Source organism: Balaenoptera physalus, assembly GCF_965194825.1.
Source record: "Balaenoptera physalus genome assembly, chromosome: 5".
Taxonomy (NCBI): domain Eukaryota; kingdom Metazoa; phylum Chordata; class Mammalia; order Artiodactyla; family Balaenopteridae; genus Balaenoptera; species Balaenoptera physalus.
Window position 1 is genome coordinate 58489601 of NC_138884.1, and position 20980 is coordinate 58510580.

General features: G+C 39.2%; 1 protein-coding gene and 1 long non-coding RNA gene across 4 annotated transcripts in view; one reads left to right on the top strand and one right to left on the bottom strand.

Annotated features, from left to right (window-relative positions):
• The window catches only part of LOC309661918, a 49245-nt gene that overhangs the window by 22880 nt on the left and 5385 nt on the right, over window positions 1-20980 (top strand). The gene's annotated exons all lie outside the window — the stretch shown is intronic.
• Window positions 6672-20980, bottom strand: part of USO1 (USO1 vesicle transport factor) — an 85743-nt gene continuing 71434 nt past the window's right edge. For all 3 annotated transcript variants that reach the window (XM_082463755.1, XM_082463757.1, XM_082463756.1), the window contains 11 exons: window positions 20733-20843; window positions 20267-20385; window positions 19933-20114; window positions 19543-19664; window positions 16924-17062; window positions 14643-14806; window positions 13578-13667; window positions 11015-11113; window positions 9621-9728; window positions 8053-8268; window positions 6672-7504 (listed from right to left, as the gene is read on the bottom strand). In XM_082463755.1, coding sequence (XP_082319881.1) covers window positions 7415-7504; window positions 8053-8268; window positions 9621-9728; window positions 11015-11113; window positions 13578-13667; window positions 14643-14806; window positions 16924-17062; window positions 19543-19664; window positions 19933-20114; window positions 20267-20385; window positions 20733-20843 — 1440 coding nt within the window. In that variant the 3' untranslated portion in view covers window positions 6672-7414. The remainder of the gene's footprint in view (window positions 7505-8052; window positions 8269-9620; window positions 9729-11014; window positions 11114-13577; window positions 13668-14642; window positions 14807-16923; window positions 17063-19542; window positions 19665-19932; window positions 20115-20266; window positions 20386-20732; window positions 20844-20980) is intronic.

Here is a 20980-nt window from a genome sequence, read left to right on the forward strand (position 1 = left end):
TCAGAACCAGTCAGAATGACTCCAATTTTTTTGGTTTATCTCAGGGTTCAAAGCTTTGTCCCGAATTTGATATGTAAAGTGCTCAGTTATACTGGAAGCAAGACCAAGTGTCAGCTTTTGTATCTACAATTCACAAGCTACAAACATAGCAGCCAGGGCCCATCCCCAGCTAAAGGAGGCAGTTAAGGGGGTTGCTCTGAGCTGAACAGACTTCCAAAAGAAAATGTTTACTGCCGCCTGGGCATGCTCAGCCAGGTTAAGCCTAATTACATAGCCACAGAAGACTATACTGCAGATTTCTAAGTCTTCACATTTGACTAGTACTTTCTATAAAACACCTTTTCATGCCTATTTTTTAAAATAAGTACTTATTTATTTGGCTGTGCCAGGTCTTGGTTGCGGCATGCCTGCGGGATGTAGTTCCCCGACCAGGGATCGAACCCGGGCCCCCTGCATTGGGAGCGCAGGGTCTTAACCACTGGACCACCAGGGAGGTCCCTCATGCCTATTCATACAGTCAATCCTCAAAACTCTGTAAGAAAAGAATACTAGTTAAAACTTATTAAGCACTTTGGATATGTGCCATCAGTTCTTGAGCATTTACAGGCATTGTTCTCACACCTTTACATATATTAACTCTTAGTAATTCACTTAATCCCCATAATATTCCTATGAACATAAGGTACGATTACTGTCTCATTTTTCAGGTAATGAAATTGAGGCACACAGGGGTTAAGTAAGTCACACAGCTTAAAAGTGGTGTAGTTGGAATCTGACCCCAAGTAACTCAGCTCTAGAGTCCATGCTTTTACTCACGGTTCTACACCAGGGGTCCCCAACCCCTGGGCCATGGACCGGTACTGGTCCGTGGTCTGTCAGGAACCGGGCCGCACTGCAGAGGGTGATGGGCAGGTGAGCGAGGGAAGCTCCATTGGCTGCTCCCCATCGCTCCCCATGGCTCACATTACTGCCAGAGCCTTCCCCCCACTGCCGCCCCCATCTGTGGAAAAACTGTCTTCCACGAAACCGGTCCCTGGTGCCAAAAATTTGGGGACCGCTATTCTACACAGCCTCTCTAGAAATGAATGTTATTCCAATTTTACAGATGAAGAAATAATCAGTACTCAGAGATTAAGGTACTTGCTGAAGGTCAGTAATAGGATAAGTGACCTCAAGTCACTTGAGTCTAGTGGCCTAGAATAAGCTGAGATTTTAAATCAAGTCCTTTGACTTTAAGCCAGGTTTCTTTCAATACTAACAATAACAGCAGCAGCAACAACAGCTGACAATTATGTAGGGCCTACCATGTGCCAGGCACTGTTCTATATACTTTACATACATAACTAATTTAATCCACAGCTCTGTGACATAGATACTATTATTAGTCTCACTTCACAGAGGAGGAAATTAAGGCGTAGAGAGGTTAAATAACTTGCTCAAGGCCACACAGCTGGGAAGTGGCAGTCAGGATTCACACTCAGGCAGTCTGTCTCCAGAATCTAGACTCCTACCACTAACCACGTCTTACAATGCCTCTTCATGCTCTACAACTATCTTCCTCAGCAGGATCAGTAAGGGGAAAGATGGAGGTGAAGGACACTAACATTTACTGGTTATACCTTCACATGTGATTCACTGCCCCTCCCTCTCAGGCCTGTTCCCACTGAAGGATTATACTTTGCATTGACATTAGTTTGGCCTTGACTTGCTTTGGTCATTGAAATGTGAATGAAAGTGATGCCACTTCTAAGCAGAAGTTCTAAGAGCCACCATGAGGTTCTGCCATCTCTCTTTTCCCTTTGCCAAGAGACCTGCCTGTCCGAGGAAGAACCTGCTTCTTCAGTGCTGGTCTTGGAATGACGATTTGGAGCAGAGTACAGATGACATGCTAAGGACATGAACATGAACAAGAAGTATCCTTGGGAGACTTCTCTGGTGGCGCAGTGGTTAAGAATCCGCCTGCCAATGCAGGGGACACGGGTTTGATCCCTTGTCCGGGAAGATCCCACATGCTGCAGAGCAACTAAGCCCGTGCGCCACAACTACTGAGCCCGTGCGCCACAACTACTGAAGCCCATGTGCCCTAGAGCCTGTGCTCCACGACAAGAGAAGCCACCGCAACGAGAAGCCTGGGCACCACAACGAAGAGTAGCCCCTGCTCGCCGCAACTAGAGAAAGCCCGTGCGCAGCAACAAAGACCCAACACAGCCAAAATAAAAAAAAAAGAAAAAGAAAAGAAATATGGTTCAAGAAAACAAAAGTATGCAGCATCCCATGATCTCCACTTCCTGGTATTCATGCCTCTGTGTAATTCCCTCCCAAGAGTGGGCAGGACCTGTTTTGTTTCTAACCAATTGACTACAGCATGGTGATGAATGTCACTCCTGTGATTATATTACTTTAATTTTTTTTATTTTTGGCTGCATTGGGTCTTCGTTGCTGTGCGCGGCTTTCTCTAGGTGCGGCGAGCGGGGGCTACTCTTTGTTGTGGTGCCCGGGCTTCTCACTGCGTTGGCTTCTCTTGTTGCAGAACACAGGCTCTACGTGCACGGGCTTCAGTAGTTGTGGCTTGCAGGCTTAGTTGTGACGCAGCACGTGGGATCTTCCCGGACCAGGGATTGAACCGTGCCCCCTGCACTGGCAGGCGAATTCTTGACCACTGAGCCACCAGGGAAGTCCTTATATTACTTCGTATAAAACACAGTCTTGCTGGCTGACTGGGGCTAGAGCTTCCCCTTGCTGGCTTGATGAAATCAGCAAGCATGTTGAGGGAGCCCATGAGGCAAGGAACTAGGGGTGACCACTAGTTGCTGAGGACAGACTTCTGCCAACTGCCAGTAAGAAACTGCAGCCCTCAGTTCTACAACGGTAAGGAAATGAATTCTACCAACAACCTGAATGAGTGTTGGAAGCTGATCCTCCTCCAGTTGAGCCTGCAGATGAGAACACAGCCTGGCTGCCACCTTGATTGCGGCCTTGGGACCAAAAGCAGAGGACCTGGTTAAGCTGTGCTCTGACTCCTGGCCCAAAGACTAGGGAGATAGTAAATGTGTGTTATTTTCAGCCACTAAATTTGTGGTAATTTGTAGTGCAGTATAGAAACCTAGGTAATACTTAAGCTTTTATTCAGCTCATCCTGCTTTTAAACAGGCTAACCATTTTTGCTGCAGAACAGTTGCCTACATTTTTTGTTTTACAGGCTTTATTTATGCAACCTCATTTCGGGTCTAGAACACGAGGGTAAAAAAGAATCAGAAAGTTCCACTCCATGTCCACCACAGCAACTAGTTTGCATCTCACCTTCTCCCTGATACTAGGCAACAAGTTATTTCACAGAGTATTAGCATGAAATGTCACAGAGAGGTGACAGAACTTGTTAAGAGTCACAAAATGGTGAGTTTTACCCCTTTAGATATCCCACTAGATTCAGAGAATAATACATTTATTTAAGTAAATCTAGAATTAAAAGCCAGAGCTGAAAAAAGACTAGCAAAGTAGATACTGGAACTCACTTGTTTACATTCTCACGGTAGAAAAACATAATTCAAAGTGATCTCATGTTTTTGTAAGGAGCAAAATCAAGAGTAACATATAACTGTAGCAAGGTCAATGTTTAAGCTTTTTCAAACTAAAACAACTAGTCAGGGTTGCTTAGAGTGAATATGGAAAAACCTATGTCTAGACAAAATGAGTCAATCCGCAGGAAAGGAAACCATTTAAGATAGATATGCGTCATACCTTAATGTTTTTCTCTCTGGAAACATTTAAATTTTCATTTTGAAAGGTTATAGAAAATCCTAAAGTTTCTGAGTTGTAGACATAGAAAAACTGCAAGAATAACTTTAGAGTTTCTGGAAGGGAAGCAAGTCACTAACCCACAAAAGGCACAATTTGATAAAATAACTTGCATTAAAATAAAACCTCTCAAAGGATATAATGTAATTGTAAACAGATATTTTCTTTAGATAAATATCTTCTATTTGGTTAGCAGGGCAGATTCCTCAAAACAAACAAACAAACAAAACAAAAACCAACCAAACAAAAAACCCCACAGTTTAATTAGGTTCACTAGTAAAGAACTAGTCTACTTTAATAGAATAATGTGTTTCATTAAAGCTGTTTGAAAAGAATTAAGTTTTCATTTTCCAAAATTGCAGTAGGAAATCAGTTTAAAGGTCAGAGCTTGCTCAGTTCTCCCCTTAATTCCAAGGCTCAAATTTGCTCTGGAGTAAGATTATTTCATTACTCATTTAATATTTCTTAAGATCCATCCCCACCACTGAAGGCTGAATTGCCCAAAGGCTCAGTTCTTGGCTGCCTTCTCTCTACACTCACTCCCCGTAAGAACTTATCCTACTGGGTGGACTTAAACTCCATCTCTGTACTATTTTTTTTCCAACCCTAATGAGCTCCAAACTGCCTACTGAACATCTATCTATTTGTATAAATGTACCTACTTGGGTCTCAGATTTAGCAAGCCTAACACACAACTCTAGATCTCACCCCAAACCTGCTCCGCCCGCCTTCCCCCAGGAGTTACTCTTGTCTTCCTCCTCTACTCCCCAGACACATGCAATTCATCAACGAATCCTCTCAGCTCTACCTGTAAAATGTATCCCAAATCCTACCACTTTAGACACCTCCACCCCTACAGGGTAGTCTGAACTACATCTGCTTTTGCTTAGATGGGGGCAATAGCTTCTTACCCAGTCCCCTGGCTTTCTTTCTTAGCCTCCTCCCCATAGACAATTCTCGACCTAGTGGAGAAAGTAATCTATGAATACAAATCAGATCTAATCACTCCTCTGGTTAATGCAAGCTCCTTTCCAGAAGCTACAAAGCATTTGACATTGTCTTATGTACTTGTTTACTGTTTTCTCCTTCAGAACGAGGAAGGGACTTGGTCTCATTCATATCCCCAGTGCCTACAAGCAGTATTCAGCACATTATACTCAGTAAATATTCATTGAATGAATTAATACATTTTGCTGTAACAGTAAATATTTTGGTTCTGATGAACATTATGAGGCCCTTACCTGGCTGCAAAAAAAAAAAAAACTTTCAAACAAGGGTTTGATCTTCTCTCAGCATAATTTCAAAGTAGTAACTTAAGACTGTAAAATGTGAGCTGTTACTTTTATCTTTTGTAGTAACCTTGGATGACTATTCTTTTCTTTCCAATGTGCTAGAGGTGTAAACTACACTTGAATAAAACTTCAAATAAGGACAAATATGTTTTGTGCTTCATGATTGCTCCACTGTTGTAGCTCTCAATACATGGAAGTAGCCTTTAATGTGAGGGCTGACAAATGGGCAGAGGAAAGAACATGTGCAAAAAAGCAAAGTGAGAAATGAAAAAGCAGGATATACGCCATGATAGCAAATATCTTGGTATGGTTCTAAAATATACTTGAAGGGAGCTACACTAGAGAGTGGTAGAGCACAAAGAGTCTTATCCACATGGCTAAGGGCTCCAAACAGGAGGCAAGTGCGATCTCTTTGGCTCCTATCTGCATTTCAGAAAGCTTATTGCGGTGAATACGGAGGATGGCCTGCAGAGGCAGCGACCCGCTGGAGGCGCAGAGACCAGTTTAGGAGGCTCCCGGAAGCAATCCAGGCAAAGACAGACAGACAAACAAACAAAACCCAAAACAACTATAGCTATGTTAGGAAGGTGTCCGTTTGGGCTCCAGGCTGGACTGTGCCGCTTCGAGGCCTTCTTGTGTCTTCTCTACTCCAAGCCAGCCTGAGTGACTGAACTTTGGCAAACTATCACTGATTTTGCAGATGTTTCTTTCTGAAGATCTTTGGTATTCCATTATTTCTGGAAGTATTATTCTTACTCCTGACACATTTTTCCTTATCCTTGTAACATTAGCCTGAAACGTTCACTACGTGGTGTCAAGTTTAGGAAAACTTCACACGGTCTGAGCTGGTCCGTAGTAATCACGTGGTTCTCTGACGGCAGATGCCATCTCAGGATGGCGTGGCAGCGGTGGGATTAGGCAGGGGCGCGCTGCGGTATTCACGGGTGATCTGTAACACACAGCCATCTCCCCTTTCAAGACATGTGACGACACTTCTTTCAAAATCTGGGCCCCTTAGTGGACTGCTCAAATTATTCCTGAAGCCAGGAGGCAGATGATATACATAATGCCCCAACTCTTGCTGTCTTGCCTTTAAGAAAGCCTACTTCTTTAAATAGAAATCACTGTGAAGAAAGAACTCCAATGCTCAATTTAGAAACATCCAAACCCTTCTCCAACTTCTGCTTTTGCTCCAATTAGCCTTCTCCAATCTTATGGAATCCTTATTATTAGCTTTAAATGATAAGATTGCTGTTATCACGCAGTTATAGCAAAGTCCTTTTAGTAAGAGAAGGACTCCTCTTACCCTTCCTTCTGCCTCATCTTGTACAAAGACTACTACTCTCAAAATCTAAAAAAGGGAACCATGACCAGGGATTAAGTGAACATAATATCTATTTTTATTACGAAAACATTAAATTTTGACACATTGCTTCATTGCTTTTTAAAAATCTATTATCTGACTTAAACCTATTCAGCAGAAATGCCAATAAATTATATAAACCATAGTTTGGATCTTTTTAAAACTAGGAACATAATACGTTTTATAATAATCAAACAATAATACTAATTCTGAGCTGTATGAGCTGTTAACTTGTAATCTGTTTTAATGTCTAGCTTAAAAATAAAACCAAAACCAAACACATGCTGATACACTGTTGCAGAAGTTTCTCAGAAACACCATCCTCTTCACTGTGCGCTAATATCCTTCTTCTTCACTGAGGTACAGAATGCAGCCATATCAAGTGTCAAGGCACTCATTCTAAACTGTCCTAATCTACTCATCTTAGGAGTCACATTGGATGGAGGGCTGATGATATATTATCCCCCAGAATAATGCTATCTTGCCTTTAAGTAAATCCATTCCTTTAAAAGGAAATCATTAGCTAAGAACTCCAATACTGAATTTAGAAACAATGATTCCAACACACATTAAATCAATCATGTTAGTATTTAAAGTCACAAATTCTGAAAAGTAAAAATAGCAGACAAATACAGAACTTATATAACCAATGAACTAAAAGGCAAAGAGCATTGCCACCACATGCCTGAAAATATTATATTTTTGGTGTCTGAAGCTCTTTGCAAATTATATTTTGGGATAGTTCAGTTCGATAAAAGATGTGTGTTCTACATAAAGTTAGAATAACAGGATTATCAACATGGGTGGCGGCTTCATTTTAAAAATACATCAATAGTTGTATTAGTGAATGTCTGCCACTTGGTTTCTAAATCTTTACTTTCTGTGGAGGCAAACCAAAGCACTGTCTTAAGACTCCGTCTTCAAAGTTACAATGTAACCCCTATCATTCCTAGAGATTGTAAAGCTAGATATGACCCTGTTCCTTGCCATCATCTTCATCTTCATCATCCTCATCATCTTGGTCTCCGGATTCAAGTTCATCCTCTTCTTCAACCTAAAGGGAAAATATACATTTAACATTGAGGATCTGCTCACTTCAATTCAACACATAATGATATCTACTCTGTTGATAAATTCTTTACTCCAGAAATTAAAGTAGATTACAGGCCATCTGATTTCCTTGATTTAATGTTCGAGGCTCCCTGTCATTTTTAACATGAGACGAGATACATAGGTTAACCTGCTGCCAGATGGCTACACCTCTCTACACACAAACCTGAATCAACACGGCAAAAGAGGACGACACATTTGGATAGCGAGAGTCTTGTGACCACAGGAGCAATCAAATCAATTCACTTTCTAGGCTCAGAGCCCCAAAGAGAACAGTTAACAAACGCTGGAAACTGCATCTCACCTGTGTCTTAAGTCAATTCACTGAATACCATAAGAGCAGTGCAGATGATACCATGTTCACGTACCTACAGATCTCTTGCCTGTAGTATCGATATATAGGCACAACATTCCCATGTCACAGTACAATATTTAAAAATACATCATAAAGAAACACAATATAAATCATTTTTGGAAACACTGCAATCTTACTGGATGACCAAGTTCCTTGAGTTTATTCTTTAATGAAAATATTTTCTGATCCTGATCAGCCAACAGCACCAAGAGATCATCTTGTTCTTTTTTAGAATCTGCAATGTCCACCTCAAGCTTGTTTTTCTCATTTTGTAAAATGGCAATGGTACTGTTAGACGAATCCAGCTGCTCTTTAATAGCAGTTCTTTCCTCAGACAGAGCTTTAATTTCATTCTAGGAAAAGAAAGGTGAAAATCACTAATCTAAAATTAGTATTCACTCTCCTAGGGTTTTAACAAATATGTTCCTTCTTTGATAAATTGCTGCGCTTGTCTAGTCTGAAGAATTTGGGGTTAGGGGTTGGGGGAACAGGAGGTTTAAAACACACACACACACACTCATCTAGTAACATGAGAATTTATGTTAGGCTATACATCAAAGATGGTTACTGTGAAAAATAGAGTTTAAGAACCAAAAATAGTATTAATTACCTATTCCTCAAAAAAATCCTACCATTTCAGATAATCAGAGGAATAAATAAAGACACAAAACATTTTATAGCAGAAGCCTGGTTAGCCATCAGAATTAGAATTCAAGTTTAAAAATAAAATTCTATCCAACTTCACACATACAATTAAATGGAAAAGAAAAATAGCTTCAAGTAAAATCAATGGTTTAAAAATAAAATAATTTGACCACAATCCAAAAGGCAAAATCATATATTATCTTCCTTTTTCCATGTTTTAATTCCTATCTTTTATTTTTATTACTGTTACCTCATTACTTTCTTCATGTTATCTATTTTGATTTCTCTGTCACACAAAAGGCTGGCAGGATTTAATATGCCTATGTTCCTCAGCCTATGGAAAACCTACAGGTGGCTTGTGTATTAGCCAAATCTATACTCCTCGTTTCTTACTGTGATTAAAGATTGATAAGCAAACTTAACTATCTTTTACTCTTACTAAAATCTGTTTTTACTTTCAAAGTACATTCATATACATTCTTATTTTATATATTTAATACCACTATTTGAAATGGCATTTAAAAGTTTTCATTTGTGGGACTTTCCTGGTGGCACAGTGGTTAAGAATCTGCCTGCCAATGCAGGGGACACGGGTTTGATCCCTAGTCTGGGAAGATCCCACATGCCGCGGAGCAACTAAGCCAGTGTGCCACAACTACTGAGCCTGAGCTCTATAGCCTGCGAACCACAACTACTGAGCCCGTGTGCTGCAACTACTGAAGCCCACGTGCCTAGAGCCCGTGCTCCGCAACAAGAGAAGCCACCGCAATGAGAAGCCTGTGCACTGCAACGAAGAGCAGCCCCCGCTCACTGCAACTAGAGAAAGCCTGCGCGCAGCAACGAAGCCCAACACAGCCAAAACAAACAAAACAAAACAAAAACCCTTCACTTGTGCCACCTTTAGTCATCCAAATAGGAATGGACGTATTGTGAGATAAAATTACACTCCATTAACTTTCTTCATAAATCTAAGAATTTGAGAAATTAAGTGAAATAAAATCAAATTTCCGGAGTTCATTTCATATAATATGCAATGAATAAAAGTTTCACCAAAACCAACCTTTAATTCTTTAGTTTCTTGTAATAATGCGGATAGTCTTCCTTCTACATCAGTAGTTTTTGTAGCTATTACAGTTTCACTCTCTCCTGGTACAGGAACTGATTTTGCCTGAAAGTAGAAATTGGAAAAAAAAAATGTTTCTTTACAGTTACAATCAAAACGAGATTCCAAAGATGATTTAATTTCCTAGCTATTTGGAAATTTTCTTTCCAATAACAGAAAGTCTAATTCTTCATGTATTTGCCCACAATAAAGTGCTTTCCCTGCATAGATAAGTCGCCCCTTCAGTGGAGCAGGAGGCTGAGTCAGGAGTGGCATGGCATCAGCTCTCATCAGAGTATGAGGAAGGCTGGGGTAAGCAAATACCTCAAGCTGTGGAAGGGGCTTTGGAACTGGCAGAGGCTAAAAGAATTTTGAGGTTCATGTTAGACAAAGCCTAAATTAGCTTGAAGAGACTGTTGATGGAAATATGGACATTAAAGGTGATTCCAGTAAGGGCTCATAAAGCTTTCTACAGAGAAGGCTTCTATGGTCTTAGAGAAAACACGTATCATCATGAACAGAATGTTGGTAGAAGTATGGATGTTCCAGGTTTTGGTGAGCTCTCAGACATGAGGAACATGCTACTGGAAAGTGGAGGAAAGGTGATCCTTGTTATATATAATGTGGCAAAGAACTTAGCTGGATTGTGTTCGAGTGTTGTGAAAAGCAGAACTTGCGAGTGATGAACTACTGAGCTGAGGAAACCTCTAGCCAAAGCACTGAAGGTGTGGCTGGTCTCTCCTTGCCGCTTACAGTGAAATGTGAGAGGACAGAGGTCAACTGAAGGAGGAGCTGTTAAGAAAAGGGAATCAGAGCTTGAAGATTCAGAAGACTCTCAGCCTATCCCTATTGCAATAAATGACAAAGCACGTTCTAGTGAAACATCAAGGGTGTGGCTGGACAGCCATTTGTGAGGCGGTTACTCGTGTGACCCGTGGACACAATCAACCATCTCTGTAGAAGCTGGAATAGAGACGTGGTTCCCCAGGAGGGATCCAGGAGGACCCTGCTTGATGGCTTGGAACCCTGTGAATTGCATGGGTCACCAACAAGGTTTCTGACAATTTTATACCAGCAGAAAACCTGCCAGGTTAGACTGAAGGAGACAAAGATGGGGTGAAATATAAAATACCAAGATGAACCGTAAGTAACTGATTAAACTGACCTGGTGAGTCTGACTATAATATGGCTGTCCTCATGGCCAAGAAGACTATGTGACTGGAACTCTGGCTAATGGATAACCTGCATGGAAGGTGCTATCTGACCAATCTGCTTCTTTTCCATAGTGGCTGATAAATAACCTTTCAACCTTGTGTTTACTACCTTTGAGAGCAAAACAATAATTAACTTACAAATGCTTCTGTTTTCTGTAACAGCTCCTGCTTTTCTGTCTGTAGTTTGGTGATCTCCGAAGACTGTGAGTTTAACTGAGACTTCAATGTTGCCAGTTCCTAAGAGACAAAAATAGTTAAGTTGTAACATTAAATAGCATTAATTTCATCAAGGAAATGTCTATTTACAGGAAGAAATAAAAAATTATTTCCTTTCTTGGCCCTTCTCTCTAAAATCACAACTTCCAAGTTTTAAAATTTAAGTGGAAGAACTATTCTTGAACTTGGTGGGTTCAATATGGAGAATTAAACGTGTAGATTAAACATGTTCACCTCTGCTTCCTTGCGAGATCCAATGTAAAAAATTATAAAGGGAGGGAGGAAGGGAAAGAGAAAGGAAGGTGGGAAGGAGGTAGGGAGAGAGGGACGGAGGAAGGGTGGGCAGGAGGGAGAAACCCACAAGGACAGAGAGTAAGAGAAGAGAAAAGAGCAATAAATTGGGGAATTTCAGAAAGCAAACGACAGTGGCAACTGATTCAGCACACGTGAGAGAGCTGGAACGTAGGCTGACCTTTTAGAAAGCCATGCTGCTACCTGACTTACAATGCATAACTACCAAAGGGCCTGGGATGTTTTGGAAAGTGTGAGTAAAAATGGAGTCAAAAACAGCAGGGTTGGTTGAAAGCTGGCTTAGAAATAGACTACCAAATCCCTGTCCTAATCTCATGCATCAGGTAACTTTTCCTCTTCTCCTGGTGGAAGATAAAGGTATATTATTTGAAAAGGGCAAAATAGGATGGTTTTAGACTAGGGGGCCACCAAACATAGATGAAAGCATTAGACTGCCCTAGCAGTCCAGTGATTAAGACTCCACGCTCCCAATGCAGGGGGGCACAGGTTCGAGCTCTGGTTGGGGAACTAAGATCCTGCATGCCACACAGTGTGGCCAAAAAAAAAAAAAAGGTACTGTAGTGAAAGTGGCAGAATTAATTGAAAGTTTATATATTATAGATGTTGAAATTTCCAAACTTCTTGCTCTCTCCCTCGTCCCCAGAAAAAGTACAGGAAAATAAAGCAATCGTAACAGTGGTTTTCCACTAGGGGCTATCTTCCCCCAAGATATCTGGCAGTGTCTGGAGATATTGTGGTAAGTAGTGGGATGCTGTCATGTAAAAAGCTTTTTTATTCTCTTAAAACTTTCTATCATGTACATACACGCCTTTTCTTTGATTGCTTTTTTTCGGTTATCAAAATGAGTCATGTAAACATGGAAATTATGAACCTTTTTGGTCTTCTTTTTATACCATATTTTACTACATATTATAAAAAACAAAACTGTCATTTAAAATATATCTTTGGGGCACTTCCCTGCTGGTGCAGTGGGTAAGACTCTGTGATCCCAATGCAGGGGGCCCGGGTTTGATCCCTGGTCAGGGAACTAGATCCCACATGCATGCCACAACTAAGGAGCCCGCGTACCACAACTAAGGAGCCCATGTGCCGCAACGAAGGAGCCCGCATGCCACACTAAGACCTGGCGCAACCAAATAAATAAATAAATAAATAAATAAAATTTAAAATATATCTTTGGGAAACACAAAAAGTAAAAATTTTTACTTGGGATTTACAAACTAAGGGTATATATTAATAACTTAATTCCCTTTAATTTTAATATAGTTCTAGAATTAATAAAATCAAAATAGATATTACTCTTCCTCACAAGAATGAAACATTATGGACACATATTGGAGAGTTGTAAATCGTTAATGACAAATTATTATTATTATTTTAAAATAATATAATTTAAGTAGATTGTAGAATCTACTCTGGGGTACAAAGACACTATCAAAATAAGACATTTTGTTTCTCTCTGTCTGGTCATTCCCATCAGATCAGACATGTCAGTGGGTGAGGACCAGCTGGCTACTGGAGGGAGAAGGAAGTTAGTCCTAGCTTGGCCAGGCTGTTCACTTCTTTCTTTAGTATCACTTTTTTTTTTTAAAGAAACATATATTCCTTTTATAAGAAAGGAAGGAAGGAAGGGAGGATGGAAGGAAGAAAAGGCTTATTTGCTTTTCTAAACAATATAAATTACTATAGCAGAAAAAGTTTATTTTGCTTTTTAGCTAGAGTCATCTAATTGAGATATACACAAGTTTACTTCCTGTTTTTCCCTTTTCCAATTCTAAAAACCAACATTTTTCTGGATAGAATGACTTAAATGCCCAATACATTTAATCAACCAGTTATCATGAAAATTAGGCATAAGACTTTATATCTTCATATTTGTGGCTTATAAATATATTTAAAGTTTCCTTGTTAGTTTACTGATAATCTATAAATAATCTGGGTAAGATGCTGAGATCTGTTAAAAAGAACATCACTGAAAAATAAAAACACAATATAAAGCAAAATACCATTACTGTATAATTAAAACAGTTTCTGGATTTTCAAATGGCTGTCTTCACTATCAAATTTTGCTTACACCTGACAAAGCAGTTCTAGATTAATGGAACTGCAGTGCTGTTATGCTATTATAATTAAAACAAGACAAAACAGAGCTTGGATCAAGCTGAAAAATGACCTGTTTTAATTCTGCAATTTGTTCAGAATCTCTTGCTGAACCTGTTGCTGAAGGCTGTTCATTTGTGCCAGGTGATGGTTGGGACGATTTCTACAAAGAGCACAGAAATAAACTATGAAATAAATTCAGTTTAAAGAGACAGAAAAAAACCAAAACTGTACACATATAAGCTATGTCTGGTATACGTTTACCAAAAAATTTCACCTTGACATTTTAAATTTTATACCCAAAATAACATTTCAACATAGCACATATTGTCTACAGATTTTCCATAGCTAATAAATTTATACTCATACCAAGTAATTTATTAAATCTAGGCACTTAACTGAGGTCATACGAAGAAAGAGCATAAAAGCAGGTATTTATTGAGTGATTTCCATGTATTAAAAGAACCTTATACAGGGCTTCTCTGGTGGCACAATGGTTAAGAATCTGCCTGCCAATGCAGGGGACATGGGTTTGAGCCCTGGTCCAGGAAGATCCCACATGCCGTGGAGCAACTAAGCCCGTGTGCCACAACTACTGATCCTGCACTCTAAAGTCCACGAGCCACAACTACTGAGCCCGTGTGCCACAACCACTGAAGCCCATGCGCCTAGAGCCCGTGCTCTGCAACAAGAGAAGCCACTGCAATGAGAAGCCTGCGCACCACAGTGAAGAGTAGCCCCTGCTCGCCGCAACCAGAGAAAGCCCACGCACAGCAACGAAGACCCAACACAGCCGAAAGTAAAAAAATAGAGATTTTTAAAGAAATTAATAAAATCTACCTTTAAAAAAAAATCAGTGAAAGAGCTTTTAACAGAGCATCTCATTTAATTCTCACAGCAATGAGACAGATATCACCACCACCGTTTTATAGCTCAGGAAACAAGTTTAAAGAGGTTAACTAAGTTGCTCAAATTCAGTTAGCTAGGAAGCACTGAAACTTTAGACAGTCTGACACCAGAGCTCATATTCTAAAACCTTAATATGATACTGTAGCTTAAGGGATCCAGAAAAATAAACAAGCTGGATAATGAGAATTATTCTTGACTTCCTGTTTAAAAAATGTCAACATTCACTTACCAAATTTTCAATGAAAGAGTCCTTTTCAGCCAGTTGGCTTTGTAAAAGTTCCTGATTACTTTTTAATTCTTCTATCTCTTCTCGCAACCTACCAACTTCTTCTGGCTGAATACCATTCATCTGAGCCCCATCACTGTAAGAAACTTGATGCTGATTGTCTTTTCCTATTAGACAGGCATAAAATTTGAAAAGCTAGCACGAAACTTTTCATTTTTTGAATTGACGATTCAAGTATAAAATAAATACATACTTTCCTTAATAATTACTTTGGTAGGATTTTTGTAAGCACATTTCATCTTGGCAAAATAGTGTTTTGTTTTGTTTTGTTTTGTTTTCCAGCCACGCCATAGGTGCGGCATGTAGGATTTTAGTTCCCCGACCAGGGATCCCAATGCCCCCTACATCGGGAGCATGGAGTCTTAACCACTGGACCGCCAGGGAAGTTCCAAAAAATAGTGTATTGATAAAAATAATGAACTGATATTTTCAGGGTTTCTGGGAAGAAAAATAGCATAGTCTTAAGACTAAACTGCATGGTTTAGTGATCTAAGATTAAGAATTACAGTAGTTTACCTATTGCACTGTTGGTGGGAATGTAAATTGATATAGCCACTATGGAGAACAGTATGGAGGTTCCTTAAAAAACTAAAAATAGAACTACCATACGACCCAGCAATCCCACTACTGGGCATATACCCTGAGAAAACCATAATTCAAAAAGAGTCATGTACCAAAATGTTCACTGCAGCTCTATTTACAATAACCAGGACATGGAAGCAACCTAAGTGTCCATCAACAGATGAATGGATGAAGAAGATGTGGCACATATATACAATGGAATATTACTCAGCCATAAAAAGAAACGCAATTGAGTTATTTGTAGTGAGGTGAATGGACCTAGAGTCTGTCATACAGAGTGAAGTAAGTCAGAAAAAGAAAAACAAATACCGTATGCTAAAACATATATATGGAATCTAAAAAAGGTCATGAAGAACCTAGGGGCAAGACGGGAATAAAGACACAGACCTACTAGAGAATGGACTTGAGGACACGGGGAGGGGGAAGGGTAAACTGGGACAAAGTAAGAGAGTGGCATGGACATATATACACTACCAAATGTAAAATAGATAGCTAGTGGGAAGCAGCCGCATAGCACAGGGAGATCAGCTCAGTGCTTTGTGACCACCTAGAGGGGTGGGATAGGGAGGGTGGGAGGGAGGGAGACACAAGAGGGAAGAGATATGGGGATATATGTATATGTATAACTGATTCACTTTGTTATAAAGCAGAAACTAATACACCATTGTAAAGCAGTTATACTCCAATAAAGATGTTTAAAAAAAAAAAGAATTACAGTAGTTGAAATTCCAATTCTGTCAATTAATATAAGGGAAAATAAAATCCTTTAAAGATTCTTCACAGGGCACTTCCCTGGTGGTCCAGGGGCTAATACCCTGCGCTCCCATTGCAGGGGGCCCAGGTTCGACTCCTGGTCAGGGAACTAGATCCCACATGTCACAACTAAGAGTTCGCAGGCCACAGCTAAAGATCCCACATGCAGCAACTAAGACCCGGTGCGGCCAAATAAATAAATAAATATTTTTTAAAAAACTTCACAAAGGAATAGCTTTCTATATGGACTAAAAGAACTGACAAATTATTGTCATAAATAGAGGAAGTAAAAGATATTTTCTTCTGAAAATTTTGGTCACCTTCATATAAATAAAATTAACTATATTTCTAAGTAGCTAGCATTCCAATCATAAGCAGTATAGAATGAGACTATTTACAAGCATTTGCGTTCCTAGCATGTGCCAGGCACTGAACTAGAATTTTATATATATTATTTCATTTAATTCTCAGATGACACAGGTGCTACTATCAGCTCCGTTTTGCAGATAAGAAAATGGAAAGGTTAGACCAGTCAACTGGCTGGCTCAACTGGCTAGACGTTAGAATCACCTGGGGAGCCTGAAATTAATAATCACTGATGCCTGGACCCAACCCCCAACTAATTAAATTAGAAACCTCAGTGGGGTTTCAGTATTGGTATTAAGAAAATAAAAATCTCAGGGGATCTTAATGTACAGGTAGCTAAGGTTGAGAATCAACGGATCAGATCATCAAACACAGGGCAGAGAGCCTGGACTTCAAACTCTGACTTACATGTTTGTCACAGTGATTAATTTAAGGTTACAGAAAGACTAGTCCACAAGAATAATCTGTGTGACTTTGTCCAGCTCCTGGGGACACTACAGCAGGAATGGCTAGCTACACTTACCTAGCTGTACTTTAAGCAGATTATACTGATCCTTGTGTTGCTGAATCTGAGATACTTGCTGTGTGACTGCTGTCTGGAGCTGTTCGTTTTGACATTTTAACGTAGAAATCTGCTGCTTCAATTCCTCAAGTTGCAGATCCTGTGAACCAAAACATAATTGAAGTGTTTTAAATTCAGACTAGTTAGCATTAAGAGGATGAACAAATTAAAAATCAGAGATTATTTTGGGTGAGGGTGTTAAACTACTCAATATTTCCAAAAGCATTCAATAAATAAGCAATAACACATTAATATATGCAACAAGGCCAATTAACATGCAGCAGAACTGTAAGATTTCAAGGCCCCATTATATGGCACAGTCTGCAATCTCACTGTAATTTTGGTTTGGGGGTTGGGGGAGGTCAGTTTTAAAAACTTCATTTTATGGTCCATCAAACTATTTAAGATATTTATACCAAATTATTTAAGAAGCTTAGTATATGTATATATATGTATGTACTTCTGTTACTTTTAACATTAAAAGACAATCATATAACAGAACATTTAGAATTCTGAAAAAAAGGTTTCATCTCTTATCACCCTAGTGTAACTAGTTAGAATTTAATCTATGCCTTCATTTTCTTCTAATTCTTTCCAACCCAGGTTTTTTAAACTTGTCATAATCCGTCCACATACATTTTGTAACCTTTAATTTGCTTACTATTCAATCAAAATTTCCCAATATTAATCAGTAGATGCAATGTAATTTATACTCAAAAGCAACACTGAGGTTGCTCTCCATTTTTCTAAATGATAATATCATTACAATAAATATTTTAGTCCATATAACTGTTCTCCTGAATTTTGGAGAATTTCCTTAGGATGCATTATCAAATGTAATTCAAAGTTTATATAAACATTTTACAGCTCTCGATGTTTGTTGCCTAATTGCCAAATGGCATTCTAAGTGATGAGAATATTTAAAATTAACATTTCTAAAGAAAAGTGATTATAGTAATTGTGTCAAATCACTCTTTTCTTCTTCCAAATCAACCATATTTATCAGCTCCAAGTGCAGGCTATAATATCACATTCCAAGTATTTATTTCCCATTGCTCTAAAAATTACATTTTACCATCTGGAAATGACTCCAAATTTGTACTAAGACAGACGAAAAATCCTAATAACCATGGGTAGTGTAATGATTCAAATTTGGATCATTCAAAGATGATTCTAATTTACTAATGTGCTTATAAACTGAAAAGCTCAGACTGAACGCTAAATACACCACTAGTATATTTTTATTCTTTCTGAGAATTTCATTCTCAACAATACAGATTGTGGGGAAGAGAAGAATACATGGGCAGCTCTCATTTAGAAGGCTCTACACAGAAGCTCTTACTAGCCACACCTGCCTCAAGCTGTCACAATCAGCAGGGGGTGGAGGGCAGGGCAGGGAAGCGGTAGCAGCCTGCCCCACATGAGATGCCCCCGTGTACTGTTTTCATGACTCTGGAATTTTAACACCGTAATTCTGCAGCACTTTCTAGGATTCCATTCCAATAACGGTATATATACCACAGTGAGGAATTAAATGAGAGAAGAAAACCAAGAAACATCCCGAAGGAATGTAATGGAAGGTTTAAGGTGCTCAACACTGCGCAAGTGTGGGGTTCATCGGTATCCTGCAAAGGAAATGTCAGCTGATGATTTTGAAAACGTAGTTTCAACTTAACTCATCATGACGCACTCTAGTAAATCAGCTCCCTCTTGTTCTATCTAATTTAATGTCATCTATTCGGGTGCGCAAGACAGAGATCTAAGGATCGTATCTGACCCTTTCTACCCCCTCGTCCCCACGTCCGGTCACTACCAAGTCCTGTCAGTTTTGTCTTCTTTGGTTTCCACATTTCTCAGGACCGTCCCCTCTACACCACACAGTGTGAGCTTTAGAGTCCCAGTAACACACATGTATTTGAATTCTGTTCCACCAAGCACTGAGTGACCTTGGACAAGTTTAAATTCTCTAACTCTCTGATTCCTCATTTATTCTGAACTGCAGATGTCAGCTACTTTGTAGGGATGTTGTGAAAAGTAAATGAGATGGCGTTTAACTGTATTCGGTGAGCACCTAGAACACAGTACACAAAACAGCAGCCGCTATCATCATCGTCAACTGTCAGTTTCCCAATTTCCACCCACCACCACCACCTCCTCCTTGGGCTCCCTCCCTCTAGCCTTGCCTCTCAAATTCTCCTTCATACAGCCAACGAGTGTTCTGTGTCCATGCCAGTAACACCTCTCGTCCCTCTCTCTGCTTCTGCCTAGCTTACTCATAGTTATCCTTTTAGGACTCAGCTTCTCTGTATTCTCCAAGCTCCTGCTCCTACCTAGCTAAATTAGGTGCCTCTCAATGCTGCCACATACTTTCGATTACCTTTACCACTAGACTTGCTTAGCACATACTAAGCTCTCAGTTTGTTGAATACTCGGATGCTTTTGAATTATTTAGGAAAACGATGAGTTTTACTTTGTGTATCCTCTTGCATTTGGAAATGCCGAGAGAAATTCCTCCCTAAAGTAGAGAAGTATCTATACTTTTAGTATAACAGAGATTGTACACGATTTATCAGTACGTACTTGCTCTCGAATCATATTTTTGTAGTGAGTCACAATACTGTCATGCTGCTCTAGTGTTTTCTTCACCTCTTCTTCTTTTTTATCTTCTTCACTGGACTTATAAATAGCCTTGGTTATCACACCTGTAAAAGAAGACTTATTTAAAATACTGTTTTATTATTAAGACTTAGTCAGTAAAAACATATGGCCTAACTGCTTGAGAGATAAGAAATCATCTTTCCAATCTTACTGAATGCCAAAAGTCCTTAAATGGGCCACAGACCAAGAGCCAGGAAAAAAAAAGTACTTTTAGGCTTATCATATAATCTGCATGTCTCCAGAATATACATATACAATATAATCCTAGTTGCTACTTTCTAATGAATATCAAGATAAACTTTGTTGTCTTACCTTCAAGTTCTTTTACCAGCTTTGTAAACTCATGATCAAATATCATGTACTCTGGACTGGGGAAGTTCGGCTGGGGTTTCTGAGATGCTCTGGAATACAACTCATGTTTGCTAATAAATCCTAGTTTCTCTATGAAATTCTCTTTGCCAATCCTCTTCTCTATCAGTTGTTTTAGTTTCTCTCTACAAAGATAAGCATATTGAGATGCTTAAAAAAAAAAGTCATCACAAAACATAAAAGCTTGGTCTACATTACACTTTGGCAGAAAAAATTTATCATTATCTCTTGATGACATTAGCAAGTCATTTTCCCCTGGCATTTTCCCCTTACTTACTTCATATAGCTCTCAAGTGAGTTATCATTGAAGTAAATCGAAATGCCCAACAGAAGAGCACATAAGCCTTGGACCAACTGTTCTTCCTCTCCAAGATTTTCTGCAATTTGTCCTGTAAGCTGAAATCTTTGTTAAGAAAAACTAATGGTTCATAATATCCAGAGTACTTTGTTTTACAATTTGAATTTGACATGTACTTCATGTAAGAGTTTCTACAAAAATTTCATACACAGTCCGAGCAAACATAAAACAATGGTACATGTACACACACACACACACACACACACACACACACACACACAGCTTAAGTAAGCATCGGTGTCACCTTAACAGTTTAAAAAGTTGCAACATAGATAAAGAGGATTCAAATATTTGGGGCGTGGAGCTAACTCTAATTGAGAAGAAGAAATAGAAAAGATAAAAAAGGTAAATACTTACGTGTATCTTACTAAAACATAAAGGATACAAAGGGAACATTGGCTGAATTGTGAAGAAAATGTGTTACTGCAATGGGGCAGTTGCTAAGCCAGGTACAAAGCAACATTAGTAATCCAACTCTTGTCTGTATTTTGCTTCCCTGCAATAAACAAGGTGGCAGAAATCTTGTTTTATTTTTTTCAGACTTAAAGTTGCCCTAAGATCCCTCCCCATCTGCATATAAAGATATTTAACATCTTATAAAAGATGTGTTAGGAATCTGGATTTTAAAAATTG